The sequence below is a fragment of the Lactuca sativa genome, chromosome 1 (assembly GCF_002870075.4).
Source record: "Lactuca sativa cultivar Salinas chromosome 1, Lsat_Salinas_v11, whole genome shotgun sequence".
Classification (NCBI taxonomy): domain Eukaryota; kingdom Viridiplantae; phylum Streptophyta; class Magnoliopsida; order Asterales; family Asteraceae; genus Lactuca; species Lactuca sativa.
The window spans coordinates 159512543-159527568 of NC_056623.2; the positions used below are offsets into that span (position 1 = coordinate 159512543).

General features: G+C 35.5%; 1 protein-coding gene across 1 annotated transcript; it reads right to left on the reverse strand.

The window, feature by feature from the left end:
• Positions 1-2160: 2160 nt before the first annotated feature.
• LOC128128101 (uncharacterized) lies at positions 2161-12151 on the reverse strand. The gene is made up of 3 exons (XM_052766917.1): positions 11005-12151; positions 10321-10872; positions 2161-2306 (listed from the first exon to the last, which is right to left on the reverse strand). The coding sequence occupies exons 1-3, from the start codon at positions 12149-12151 to the stop codon at positions 2161-2163; spliced, it is 1845 nt and encodes a 614-aa protein (XP_052622877.1).
• Between the last annotated feature and the right edge of the window lie 2875 nt (positions 12152-15026).

Sequence of the window (15026 nt, forward strand, 5' to 3'; positions counted from 1 at the left end):
TGAGCTAAGATCAAACCAATCTTAGATAAGTAATTGAATCATTGAATTAAGTTGTGTTAGAGAACTCATATTATGACTGTAATTGTGTTTTGATTAATCAATCTTCATAGCTCCAATCTTATTTAATAATTGATTCTGTGTTAACTATTGTGTGACCATACATAGAATTACAGGAATTAATTAATAATTAGTAGGTTTAGAACTAAACTGCTAATACTTCTTAAATTGGTAACCAACGGTAATAGTTTTGACTAATGTATAACCATTGAGTGAAAGTGGAGTCGAACTAACAGAAGTATTTTGTTTATTGATTAAGTTTTTGTTAAAGAATTAAGTTCATCTAAACTTGCAAAATCAGATACAAACCCTTTTTAGCTTATTAATAACTAGATTAATTTAGTAGTGAATATATTAATTAATAACACTGTTCCCTGTGATCGACACCCGACTTACCTAAGCTATACTGTAATCTGACTAGGTACACTGCCTATAAGTGCATAGTTAGTCTAAGTTTGTTAGGTTATAAATATTAAAATTAGTGGGTACTTTCGTGCACATCAGGGAAGAAGATGAAGATCGTTTAAGAGGATTCCGAAAGCGTATAGCTTTCTTGGGTGAGAAAAAAAGTTTTTATAGGGGCGGATCTCAAAAGTTTGTTGTTTTTACCTTATATGTGGCAGTGAAAGATAAAACACTTGGGATTTTGTTTTTTTTTTTTTTTTAAAGGTGAATATCTGCCACAAAAACGATTGAGAGAAAAGAAAATTAAATGTATTTTTGATTTTCCAAAAATGTAGCATTTAATGACATATCAGGCCCATTATCACACGTTGAGGATCGAGTGGTGAGGGGCTTAAGTCTGTTGAATAAAGGTGGAATTTGAACGGATTTGACTTCTTGGGGCAAAGGAGATTAGACAGTTAAGGAAAAAGATTTCCAAAAGATTTCTTTTATTGGGAAACTATTTTATTTGGTATCAAACCCAAAATAGGCATGACAAAGGATTATTTGAAAAAGAGAATTGAAACAATGATGTGCTACACAACGAATGTTTTTTTGAGAATGTGTCTTATTTAATGAAGGATCATTAAATAGCTCACAAAGTTCTTTGGAATTTATGAAGTAGTTGACGGTTCATTCAATATAACTGCGGATGGAACATTAGATCTTCATTGCGAATAGATTCGTCATTGCGGTGGATGGTTATAAGACCGCGGTAGAAAGAACTGAGAAAAACACTTGAACAAAATCCGAAATAACAGACAATAAGGAGCTTAGAAATATAGGTATGATATATGGTTGCGGTACACAAAGTATACTAAAACCATGTATGATAGATATATTTTTAGGACCGCATCAGGGACCAGAGATGGTCTGCGGTACCTATTAATTCAAGAAGAATTGTGGACTCGGATTCATCATTCCTAACATTTGAAAGAAACTATTGAGTTTTGTAGAGTCAAGTGCTTTTATGAATACATCAACAATCTCTTCATGAGTATTAACAAAAATTAGTTCATTGTTACCTTTCAGAAGGTGGTCTTTGATGAAATGATACCGTAGTTCAATATGCTTCGTCTTAGAGTGATGAATAGGATTGTGGGAAATTGTTATAGCACTCTCTAAATCACAGTAAATTGGTATCCGCAACATCCTGTATCCGTAGTCCATAAGTTTTGTTTTCATCCACAAGACTTGAGATCAACAGCTGGTTGCGGCCACATATTTAGCTTCTGCGGTAGACAATGAGACACAACTTTGTTTTCTTGATGACCAGCTGACGAGCCTTCCACCGAGAAATTGACAGCTACCGGAAGTGCTTTTTCTATCTAATCTACATCCAGCATGATCCACATCTGTGAATGCTTGTAGACTGATGTCATTCCATGTGGGATACCGGACGCCTAGAGCCTTGCTGCCCTTTAAATATCTAAGAATTTGCTTAACTGCGGTCATGTGAGATACTTTCGGATTGGCTTGGTATCCTGCACATACTCCTATTGCGAAGACAATGTTTGGTCGGCTTGCGGTGAGGTACATCAACGAGGCAATCATTCCTCTATAAGTTTTGTGGTTTACTGATTCTCTAGAAGGATCAGCAGAAATTTATATCCAAAGGCCATAGGGACCTTGGCAAAGGAACAGTTGCCCATTGAGTATTTATTCTACTTGTTCTCGTTCTTCGCCCGACCTCTCTGCTAGCAGCCTTTCCAGCTCCTCTAAATCTCTTTCTGGATTAAATTCTTCATCTTTTAACTCTAGCTCTTGTGAATCAGATTTTTCTTGTTCATTAGGCAAGATGTTATCTAACCATCTTCCAAATTTCATCAAATCTTCATCTGAGTCATATTCCTCATCTTCTCGCTCAATTTCATGTACTACTTCCTCAAGAAAAGCATCAAAAACATCGAGATTTGGAAAATACATAATAAATATTAAAACAAAAAAAACTCATAACTTTATATTAGACAAATCTCACACAAAGGATCGATAATACTAGCAATTAAAATTAATTTTGAGAATCGTTCCCTAGCAACGGCGCCAAAAACTTGATGTGTGTGAAACGTACTAGTATTAATCCTACTAACTTAAACACAAAGACAAACACACGAAAGGCAGTGTACCTATCGTTTAGCAGTTTAGTTCAGGTAAGTGGGGTATCGAACACAGGGAACGGTAAACAATTAAAATAAATGCTAATATTATCTAAATAAAACAAGTAATAAAAGATGAGGTTTATCTAGTTTTGCAAGACTAGAAACTTAAATAATCAATTAACACTCAAACAAATACAATTAACAACTAAGAAGAATAAGAAAGGACCACTAGATTCAATGATAAAAGAGACTTCTGTTCATATTTGATTCACTTATTCTTATGGTTGATTTCGTGGCAAGTGCAATGGATCAATATGTCAATGGTTACCGATTCCTAATGTGATTGGGTTCATGTTCACTATTACCAATCCTTTAGTAGACAAGTTAATTCAAACAGTGACCAGTTGATTAAACTAACAAGTTTCCTAGTGTTTAGTTCGTATCAAGTAAGACTTGTAATAATAGCTAATCAATTTTGTTCAATTCAATCAATTCATATGTGGCTGTTCATCACACATGCTCACACATTGATTTAAATATTTTCTAGTTAACGCTAGTTTCATGTTCATTATTCCTAGGCATATAATCTTGTATTCACAAAACTATATGAATTAAGAAGAAGATGTTCATGCAAATTAATAACTTACTTAATAATAAAAAAATATTTATCATCAATACATGAGGATCTTTAACAAGCTGAGCAAGATGAATAACCAAATTAATATTAATCCAACCACTCAATCAAACCATGTTCATAAGATCATCTCATCCAAACAGAAGTAAAAAGCTTTTAGCTCATATCTACAACAAGTAATAATCTAAAATCAAAATCTAATGATTCAAATATGGTTAAAAACAAAGATTAAGAAAAGAAGAATGATTATTTCCCTTTGATTCTCTTCTAAAATGCCTCTTGGGTTGTAATCTCGAAAACTGAAGCTTCAAGAACCCTTCTGGTCTTTAATAATCGTAGCTAGCCTCCCAAAAAAGTTAGGGTTAGAATGAGAAGTGTTTCTATATATAAATTCTGAAAGCAGGGCTAACTCGACGAGTTTTCACCACAAACTCGTCGAGGTTTTTCGATAATCCGCGTATACAGCATGTACGGTAAGGCATCTTCGAATTCGAAACATTCTAACCAACTCTTTCAGTTTGTGCTAAAAACTCGTCAAGTTTCTTTCGGAATCAACATTTTCTCAAAACACGAAAGTCGTCCAAAATTGTGACTAGTTTTCAAAACATTTTGAATCATGTCAATCGAAGTTACGGTTCATGAGATATAGCCAAACGAGGGGTCAAGTTTTCCAGCAACATCCTTCTTTCTTCAATCTTCAATCTCCAAGCTTCCAATCACTCAATCCTCTTCCTTTTTCACCCGAGCATGTCTTTTATTGTTGAAATTGAAATATTAAGCTGATTAAGTACCTTTTGTTCATTAAATGAGATAAAATCAACATAAAGTATTAAGATAATGCATGGATTTTATAACTAGATATGCCCATATCAAAATACCCCACACTTAACTTTTGCTTGCCCCCAAGGAAAACTGAATTTTATCACACCAATATCATATAAGACAATCCAAATCGAAACTAGCCATTAAGCCAAGACCGCAACGCATGCATTTTTATCTAAAATTTTTCCTAAGGACGCCCCTCAATTCTAAATACTTACAATCCTCATAAACACTCGCCCACTTCTTTTGAAAACCACTCGTTTTATGCGTCCCTCTGAATCCATCCCCAGAAAACTTTCTTAACCTCAAGTCATTTTTGGTTAAATCCCCAAGCACACATACGATAAAATAACCTAGAAAAGAAAATTACAAATAAAAGACAACTACAACTTTTGATTGAATCTTTTATACTTTGTATCTTTTCTTCATGATATTCTTCTTTGTATTCATAGCTTTGTAGATTCTTTATTCAAACATTTCATCACTCTTTTTTTTTCAACTTTTTTTTTCTTTTTTTTTCTCTTTTTTTTCTCTTTTTTTTTCTTTTTTTTTTTCAACGCACTTTTTCCACTCAAAACTAAAAACCTAGAAAAACATATGCTTAAGCAAGGGAATTTAACTTCATCCTTTATTGGTTAAAGGCATTAGTCTCGTGTGCAATTACTACTTGAGCTTTCCTGGATACATTTCTGGTACACGATGCTAAACATGTTGCGATCCTAAAACTAAGCGAGGTTGTGTTTTTGTCCCATGATTTCACTAGAATAAAGGGGGCCACAAATGCACAATAACGCATGTTGGCTCAACTAAACATTTAGGTCCTCATAGAATCATCAAACACAATACTAGCATGGAATCCTAATTGCTTTACCAAAATTTTCTAAATTAAGCCTAGCAATTTTTTTATGCAATTTTTTTCAAACCAAGGATTCAAAAGATTCTAATTTTTTTTTTCACTAAATGTAATCACCCCCTGCCCCACACTTAAATTATGCAATGTCCTCATTGCATGTTATGCATGATAAAGAGTATAAAAGTAAAGAGAGAATTTGAACAAACTCACCTGGGATAGAAGTTGCGAGGTTGATATTCTTCTTTTGAGCTATTTACTAGTTCACTATAGTAAATAGCTCTGATACCAATCTGTCACACCCCGTCCGTCAGCGGAAACACCGGGTAGTGTGACGTCATTTTTCGTATCACAGTTATATAACATACATTGAACAATACTAAAGAAAATAAATAACTTTATTGATGATTGAAATTTACATTATTGTTTTCCTAGTATTTATTACATAATATCCGAATATGGCATACTTCTTAATAAACAGAAAGATAATAGTAAGACTTCTTCTTTTCGAATACATACCAGCTTTTCAAGTTCCTGAAAACACATGCATTTTAAAATACGTCAACATAAGGTTGGTGAGTCCACAGGTTTTGACTCCATAAAATAATACATTTTTACACATTCAAAAGTATAGTTTTGAAAGTATCATTTTGACTCTCCAACATTAGGTATAATAGTATACTTATCAATTAAGTGTTATACCTAAACATTTCTTAATCTTAAGGTATAAGTAGGGGAAAACTTATACTTAACATTAATACTTGTATACGATAAGGTATAATGTTTCTAACAATTTGCTACCATGAGCCTGTAACTGCTGCTATGACATAATACCTTTGATAGAATACACTCATGATTTACCATGAGAAACAAACACACTCATGATTTAACATGAGAAACAACAGCATACACTTCATCGACGCCGGAATAATAACAAATAAAAGGATAGTTCATCACTTGCTTTTGGTTGACTGTAGCTAACAGTCACAAGTGGGCAACTCGTATACTAATTATACATGGCTTCCTCGCTCACACGGGATTAACGATTACAGTTCAGAGGATTTCCGCTAAGATCCCTAATCTTAGTTGATGAATAAAATTACTCATGTAGACTTTGACGGCTTCCTATAGCTCTAACAACAAAAGCATCTTCATGTCTAAAACCCTAAGTTACTAGATTATGCTTTTAAACATTACTCCTAACTTCATAATATTTAGGCAGTATAACAACTATATCTTGAAGTAAAACCAAGTTTTATCTTAACCTAAAACAAATAATAACAACATATAACATTTCTAGTTTTATCTTGACATAAAACTATCAATAACAATACCAAGTTTTATCTTAACATGAAACTAACAATAACAACATATAACATATTCAGTTTTATCTTAACACAAAACTAACAATAACAATATATAACATATCTAGTTTTATCTTGACAAAAAACTAATAATAACAACATATAACATATCCAGTTTTATCTTGACATAAAACTAATAATAACAACATATAACACATCCAGTTTTATCTTGACATAAAACTATTAATAGCAACATACTATATAATTTAACATATAAATCTTCCGAATATAACTTCAGAACTATATCGCACACAACATATATATATATATATATATATATATATATATATATATATATATATATATATATATATATATATATATATAGAATCTTAAGTATAACTCAAGATCTACATTAGTAAATTAACATACTGATAAGTTGATAATAGTTGTATATATTCAAAATATTATATTTAGAACAACCATACCCCGACTATTATAACTATATACTATGATATAGACATAATAATAACATATATATAATATCTAGCATGCGTTTTCCCTCGAAATATTAGAAAGTGGGGCCGTGAAACTCACCCTAGTAGCGTGATTTTATGTTATCTAAGCAAAACGGTCAGCGTGCGAGATCGTCGGGGCTCGGGATGCAAGATGGCTTCAGCAAGGGAGAGAGAAGATAAGGAAATGGGCAAGGAATAGCTGAAGTCGGACCTGCTATTTATAGTAAGGATTTTGGACTCTCACGTCGTGAGTTTCATAAGGATCACGTCGTGATTCTTGCATGATCACCCCGTAGACTTGCCATTTGCGTCCCAAGCTTCCAGAGGTGGCCATGTGACTCCTCACGTCGTGAAAAACTCCTTGTTCACGTCGTGAGTTTGGATCCTATCCCCTCGCATCCTCGTCACACCTTCTAGATTCCGAAATGTGGCAAAATGAGTCCTCACGTCGTGAATAAACCCTTGTTCACGTCGTGAGTTTAGTAGATTAGGGTTTCTGAAAGCTGAATCTTCGGAAGGTCATAACTTTCACATACGAACTCCATTTTTGACGTTCTTTATATCCACGCGTATGTATTTACGAGTACTACAACTCTCTTCAGACTCCAATAGCTAATTCTAAGTCTATTTTAAATTCCTCTTATTATAGAGATTTATAGTGTTCGGTTTATCATAACTTCTTCATGCGAAGTCATATTCAGACGTTCTCTATATTTTTGGAATCGTATGGACGTATACTTTGAGTTGTATCATAAAGAAAGTTCATATTTGTATTAGAATTTATCATGAACTACATAACACTCTTACTACATTACTAGGTTAACATAATCACATTACATGATTGGCATAATCACATGTGATTGTCTATTGACCTATTTTGACTAGTGTTACATTCTCCCCCCGTTAGAACAATTTCGTACCGAAATTTATCTTGTGGATAAGGTTTTGTTAAAGAATTGGGGGTATTTTTCTTTCATCTGATCTTCACGCTCCCAAGTAAATTCAGGTCCTTGCAAAGAGTTCCATCGAACTTTCACTATGGGAATATGACTTTGCTTTAATTGTTTGACTTCTCGATCCATGATCTCGACAGGTTCTTATACAAAGTTGAGTTTGGTATTAACTTGTATCTCATCGAGAGGTACCACAATAGTGTCATCAGATAGACATATTTTGAGATTTGATACGTGAATAACATCGTGTACATTACCTAGCTCTTGAGGCAACTTGAGTTGGTATGCGACAGAACCAATTCTAGCTAGAATTTCAAAAGGTCCTATATACCATGGGTTTAGTTTGCCTTGCTTACCGAATCGAATTACACCTTTCCAAGGAGAGACCTTCAACATTACTTTATCTCCAATTTGGAATTCTAAAGGCTTACATCTTACGTCAGCATAGCTCTTTTGACGATCACGTGCAGCCTTTAATTGATCCTTAATTTGCACCATCTTTTCAGTTGTCTCGTGGATTATTTCTGGTCCAGTATGTAAGGTATCGCCTGTACGTTCTCTGGCCATCTGCGTATCTCCTACTTCTTCCCAACATACTGGGGAACGACATTTTCGTCCATAAAGAGCCTCAAACGGTGCAGCCTTGATGCTGGTGTGATGACTATTGTTGTAGGAAAACTCAATTAACGGTAAATGAGTATCCCACGCATTCCCAAAGTCTATTACACAGGCACGGAGCTTATCTTCTAATGTCTGAATGGTTCTCTCACTCTGACCATCAGTCTGTGGATGGTAAACTGTACTTATGTCTAGACATATTCCTAAGGATTTTTGTAGAGATTGCCAAAATTGTGAAGTTAATCTACTATCTCGGTCAGATACAATAGAACTTGCAACTCCATGCAATCTAACAATTTCCTGAAGATAAACTCTAGTCAACTTCTCCATTTTGTTGTTCTCCTTAATTTGTAAGAAATTGGCGGACTTAGTCAACCTATCGACTATCACCCAAATAGTGTCGGACCCACTAGGAGTTTTAGGTAACTTAGTGATGAAGTCCATTGATATCTGCTCCCATTTCCATTCAGGTATTTTTGGTTGTTGAAGTAAACCTGAAGACTTTTGATGTTCTGCCTTCACTCTAGAACAAGTCAAACATTTGCTCACATAAGTAGCAATTTCTGCCTTCATGTTTGGCCACCAATAATGTACTTTTAAATCGAAGTATATTTTGTCAGAACCTTGATGCACGAAATATCCGGACTTGTGGGCTTCTTCTAAGACCAAGTCCCTGACTCCACCGAACTTAGGCGTCCAAATTCGGTTCATAAAGTGTCGCGTTCCATCAACTTTTTGTATAAGTTGCTTTTCCATTCCTCTCAAGGCTTCGTTCCTGATGTTATCTTCTTTTAGAGCCTCAAGTTGAGCTTTTCTAATTTGTCCGACAAAGTTAGAATGGATAGTTATGGTTAATGCTCGTACTCGACGGGGTTTAATATATTCTTTTCGGCTCAAGGCATCTGCTACCACGTTTTCCTTTCCAGGATGATAACGAATCTTATAATCGTAATCATTCAACAATTCGACCCATCTTCGTTGTCTCATATTAAGATCTTTTTGGTCGAAGATGTGTTGGAGACTCTTGTTGTCGGTAAAAATAGTACACTTACTACCGTATAGTTAATGTCTCCAGATTTTTAGTGCAAAAACTACAGCTCCCAATTCAAGATCATGGGTAGTGTAATTATTCTCATGCACTTTAAGTTGTCGTGATGCATCGGCGATAACTTTTCCTCTTTGCATCAACACACATCTCAATCCTTGATTTGATGTGTCGTAGAATACGAAGAAATCTTATGTCCCCTCTGGAAGGGTTAGGATTGGTGCACTACACAACATTTGCTTCAGTTTCTGAAAAGCAGCTTCTTGTTTGTCTTCCTAGCTGAACTTTGTATCCTTCTAGGTTAGTGTTGTAAGTGGCTTGGCTATTTTGGAGAAATTCTCTATGAATCTGCGGTAATAGCCAACAAGTCCTAGGAATTGACACACCTCTGTTGGCGTCTTTGGTGCTTCCCAATTCCTGATTGCTTCAACGTTGGATGGGTCAACATGAATTCCTTCGTTTCTAACTACATGATCTAAAAATTGTACTTCTCTAATCCAAAACTCACATTTGGAGAATTTAGCGTACAACTTTTCTTTTCTTAGTAGTTCCAATATTATTTGCATGTGTTGACCATGTTCTTCCTTGGTTCGTGAATATATCAATATATCATCGATAAATACGATCACGAATTTATCCACGTATGGTTTGCAAACATGATTCATGAGATCCATAAACACTGTTGGGGCGTTGGTCAATCCAAAAGACATAACTAAGAACTCATAATGATCGTAACGAGTTCTAAATGTTGTTTTTGGAATGTCACCTTCTTGTACTCTGAGTTGATGGTATCCTGATCTAAGATCTATCTTTGAGTAGTAGCTAGATCCTTGCAGTTGATCGAATAAATCATCAATTCTTGGAACCGGATAACGATTCTTGATCGTTAGCTTGTTCAACTCCCGATAATCAATACACATTCGAAAGGATCCGTCCTTCTCCTTGACAAACAAGATTGGTGCTCCCCAAGGTGAAAAACTTGGTCGGATAAAGCATTTCTCAAGAAGTTCTTGTAGTTGGCTAGACAATTCTTGCATTTCAGATGGAGCCAACCGATAAGGATATTTCGCTACTAGTGCTGCTCCTGGAATTAAGTCGATTTGAAACTCGACTTGTCGGACGGGAGGTATTCCAGGTAAATCTTCAGGAAATATGTCAGGGAAATCACATACTTGAGGTATGTCCTTGATTTCTTTTATCTTTCTTCTCTTATCTACAATGCGAGCTAAGAATGCGCTACATTTCTTATGTAGATATTTCTGTGTCTTGGTACAAGAGATGACTTTGAGGTTTTTCCCAGACTTATCACCATAGATAATCAGGGCTTCGCCATTTGGTAAGGGTAGTCGTATGGCTTTCTCATGATAGAGAATTTCGGCGCGGTGTGAAGATAACCAATCCATGCCAATTATGACATCAAAACTACCGATAGGCATTGGCATGAGGTTGACGTGAAAAAGGTAGTTATTAAGAGTTAACAGACAGTTTTCTAGGATTTCACGTGTTTTCTCAGTTTGACCAATAGCGATTTCTACTTCATATATTTATTTTAATATGCTAGACTTATGACTTAACAATTTTCTAAATGTCGGAGTTATAAAACTTTGATTTGCTCTAGAGTCGAAGAGTATGCTAGCGTATAAATTATCTATGAGAAACGTACCAGATACAACCAAAGGGTCCTGGATAGCCTCTCTGATTCCGATCATAAATGCCCTGCCATGCCCTATGCCTCCTTGACTCCTTAACTTTGGACATTCTTTCTTGATATGGCCAACCTCCCCACACTCGTAGCATTTTATTCCTTCACCACGGCCTGTCCCATTATTGGTTTGTTGATCGACTGTTGCAGGTGTTCTGCTCCTGCAGTAACTAGCAGTATGTCCCTTTTTCTTGCACTTCAAGCAGACAAAACAATCACCTGGATGATGACGGTTGTACTGATTGCACCTTGAAGATTTTGGTTGAGTAGGTACTGCTGTTGTGGCTGCATAGTTGGTTGCCACTTCTTGTCTTTTCTCAGATGATTGTTTGGGATTCTTCTGATTAAACTTGCGCTTGTTTGTTCTAGATTTGGGAGACTCAGCCTTTGAGACGACTTTTGTTCCTTGGATCTCTGTGAGGGTTAGCTGATGAGCTATCCTCTTGGTGTCGTCATAAGTCGTAGGCTTTGATGCGATCACCATGCCTTTGATTTGCGATGCTAAACCGCAGATATATCGCTCAATATTTTTATATTCAGGGGTCACAAGTGTTGGACACATTACAACAAGATCGTTAAATCTAGCGGTATAAGCTTTTATCTCTGAACCCTTCATGGTTAGGGTCCACAGTTCTTTTTCCAGTTTTTGTATTTCCTCCCTAAGAAAATACTCCTCTACTAGCATCATTTTTAGCTCCTCCCATTTCATGGAATTAGTAGTATCAATTCCCATTGTATTCACATGGCTATTCCACCATGTAAGTGATGCGTCAGCGAAAGTACATGTTGCAAATCGTACATTACAATCATCTAGACAAAAGCTTATTTGAAAGACAAATTTTTTCTTTTCTATCCACCATGTCAAGTTCACTACCCCTTCATTTCCATGAAAGATTTTTGGCCTGCAATTCATAAAATCTTTGTAGGTACATGTTCTAGTGGTCCCTACATGGCCTTCATTTCTAATTCCATCTCTTGTGACATTAGATAGAGCCGCAACAATTCTTTGAGCTATGATTTCTTCAAGTTGCACTATACTTATTGAAGGGTTTATTTCTGGTGGTGCTGATGGTCGGTTAGGGTTTAGCCGATTACTCCTTCTAGGCATTTTGTTTTAGTTCCTATTATAAATAATAAGATTTTTTATGAGTTTTGTTAATCATTTAATACACTAGTACTAAATATTCCAATTATTATTCACAGCGTAAGACAACATAGTGATTACTGTAACGTATGCTTCATATTAATACCAGTGGTTACATTAGTTTATTTAAGTTTATAAGAGCAAAGTTTCTATAAACATTGCAAAATTTCCAAGGTTTTCTACATCCTTGCTATAAACTTTCCTCTTTTCACCTTAACTAGTCTGATTTTCTCTATTTACATAACCACTAGTTGTAGGTTATCTACCAGAAACCAAAGTGATGACCCAGCACGTCAGTGACATTAACCACTTGCTCTTCAAGTGATTGAGTTCTTGTGCGTTCCTCATTTCTTGAGGTTTGATTGTAGACCTCTAACTCTGCAATTCCTGCATCGTGAGTAATCATGTCATTATAAGCAAAATTTATACGATGATGGACATCCATCACTGATTCCTGATCTCGTGTCCTTTGTCCTTCTAGCCTTCGCACTCTTCCAGAGAGATGAGTAGCCCTTCCTTCGACAATTTCCATCTTATCTTCAATTTTCACACTTTTCTCAAACAATTGAGATAAAGTGTTATCTTCAGAAGAATGTGGGAAATGTGGTCGAGATGACTGACCAGTCTCATACATCTTGGCAGCTTTTTCTTCCGCCAACAATCTATCAACTGTTTGTGCGATCCGTGCAGGTTCATCTTGAACTCTATGACTTCCTGAAGATGTTGCCTTCTGAATCTTCTTAAGCTTTTTCCATATCGGTATAGATTTACGTGCAGTGCGTTTCATTTTTACTCCTCCTGGAAGTTTACGGTAAAGAATGTTTAGTGGTGGTAAACATAATGCCACCGACTCTATCTCCTCCATGGATTCGCTTTCTTCCATTGGTTCACTATCTTCCCATTCATTGGAGGGTAAAGGTGCTCTATTGTCAGAAGGTATTGGATGAAAGGTGGTTGAAGTTATAGGGTAGTAAGGATCGCCTATCATCATAGGAAATGAAAGTTCCTCTTCTTCATCCGTATCCTCGATGATTATCCATTCTCGTGAATGTGTCATGTCGGACTCCTATACATTTCGGATCTCCAAGAGTTTAGTCTATCAAATATTTCTCCTAAATTAAATAGTTCATGTGATCTGATCATAATAAATGTAGTTGCGCACGTACACCTAGTTGTGATAGGATCTATGCACATATAAAATTTAGTTGGAATATTTGATCTAAATCCTTGAGATCAAAAACATTCCGGGTATTAAGGTGTATTCTCATCGCGGGTCTAAGTCTTTATATATGACTCTATATTCTTACTTATTGTATTCACGCTTTTACTATTTTTTGTTACTTCAGGTGTGTCTGATAAGGCTCCGGCCAGTCAGGACTATCGAAAGGGCAGGATCATTTTAGCATATAGCCGTTCTGAAATCCAGCAACCCAAATCGACATGTCTATCCTTGTCACCGCTCCCGAAAGTAGTCCTTCAGTAGTATAATTAATAATACTATTTGGTGTAGGCTAAGGGATATGCCTAAACCTAATAGAGTAAGCCCTAAACTATAGACGTACTTGATGGGTTTTAGCCACAAGAACTTTCCTATGTGCGCATGCAAAACCCTAATGCTTGGATCTAGGCTTTCTAATTAAACATGCTTTAAATCCAAGACTTCTAATGACTAATTAGGTATAAGAACAATACGAAATTAGATCTAGAAGTATATCTTTGAATCTCTTGTTTGATCTTGTTGTCTTGGAGCTCTAGAGTCACAATTGTCACTCCTCTAATGGCTTACAAACACCAAATAGCAAAGAGGATGATTTGAGAGAGAGAGAGAGAGGCTAGGAGGAAATTGGCCAAGGGTTCTCTATTCTTGATGAGATACCGATTTCCCTTGGCCATGGGGTCTATTTATACTTGTAGACTCCTTAAGGGTTTCACCTTAAACCCTAGTTGGATAATCTTTCCTTAAAGCAATCCATATCCTTACCATAGATAGCCTTGGACGATTTTGAGCTATCCTTAGCTCTAGAATTCGTCCAACCCTTATCTCTTAAGGATTTACAGTCTAAAGTTTAACTATCAAACAATTGACAGTTTATACCCTCTTATTTAATTAATCTCTTTAAGTCACCAAATTAATTCTAATTAATTTATGACTTATATTAATCAAATAACAATATTATTATTATTTCTATTATTCTCATAATATATTAATAATATTTATTCTCTCTTAACAAATCATCCTATCAAGTTGCTATGGTGAAGGCAACCCAAAAGGACCATGCACAATCAGGTCAAATACTTTCCTAATATAGTTGCAGCCTTAGACACAATTCCAACAGTCTCCCACTTGGATAAGTCTAGTAACTATATGCACAAGTACAATTCGATTTGCAATCGTAGCTCTCAAAGACGCTGTCAAAATCTGATCTAATCAATCTTGTCCTTTAGATAAGGGATCGCACAGTCCTCTGTTAGATATCATGCTTACAATTCTATGGAATAATTAGTCAAGCATTTAGGTTTCTCGATCTCTGATTTATTTGACATAGAACTTAATCGAACACATCAATTCAGTTCTGACCGGGCCCGACACATAAGTCAAATAAAATCATCGAGCGGCCAAGATATCGCTTTTACCCTCTTGGGATAAAAGTTACAGATAAACTTCGACTTATATGCATTTACTTATTCATTAACCAACCATACACAACAATGCATTTTATAACATCGAGTTACTGATGCGTTTTTGCATCATCAATGTACAATCAATTAATAAATAACAAACCATATATCTAGGTTTTAAGACTATATGATATTATCGTCTTGCGATCACCCCTTTTAT

What these genes read in the sequence shown, in the direction of transcription:
- LOC128128101 (XM_052766917.1), bottom strand. Translation starts at nt 12,151, where the DNA reads ATGCCTAGAAGGAGTAATCGGCTAAACCCTAACCGACCATCAGCACCA. An exon ending in GGACCCTTTGGTTGTATCTG is followed by an intron (nt 10,873 to 11,004) that starts GTACGTTTCTCA and finishes TATATGAAGTAG; the next exon opens with AAATCGCTATTGGTCAAACT. An exon ending in GAAATGCTTTATCCGACCAA is followed by an intron (nt 2,307 to 10,320) that starts GTTTTTCACCTT and finishes GAAGATGGTTAG; the next exon opens with ATAACATCTTGCCTAATGAA.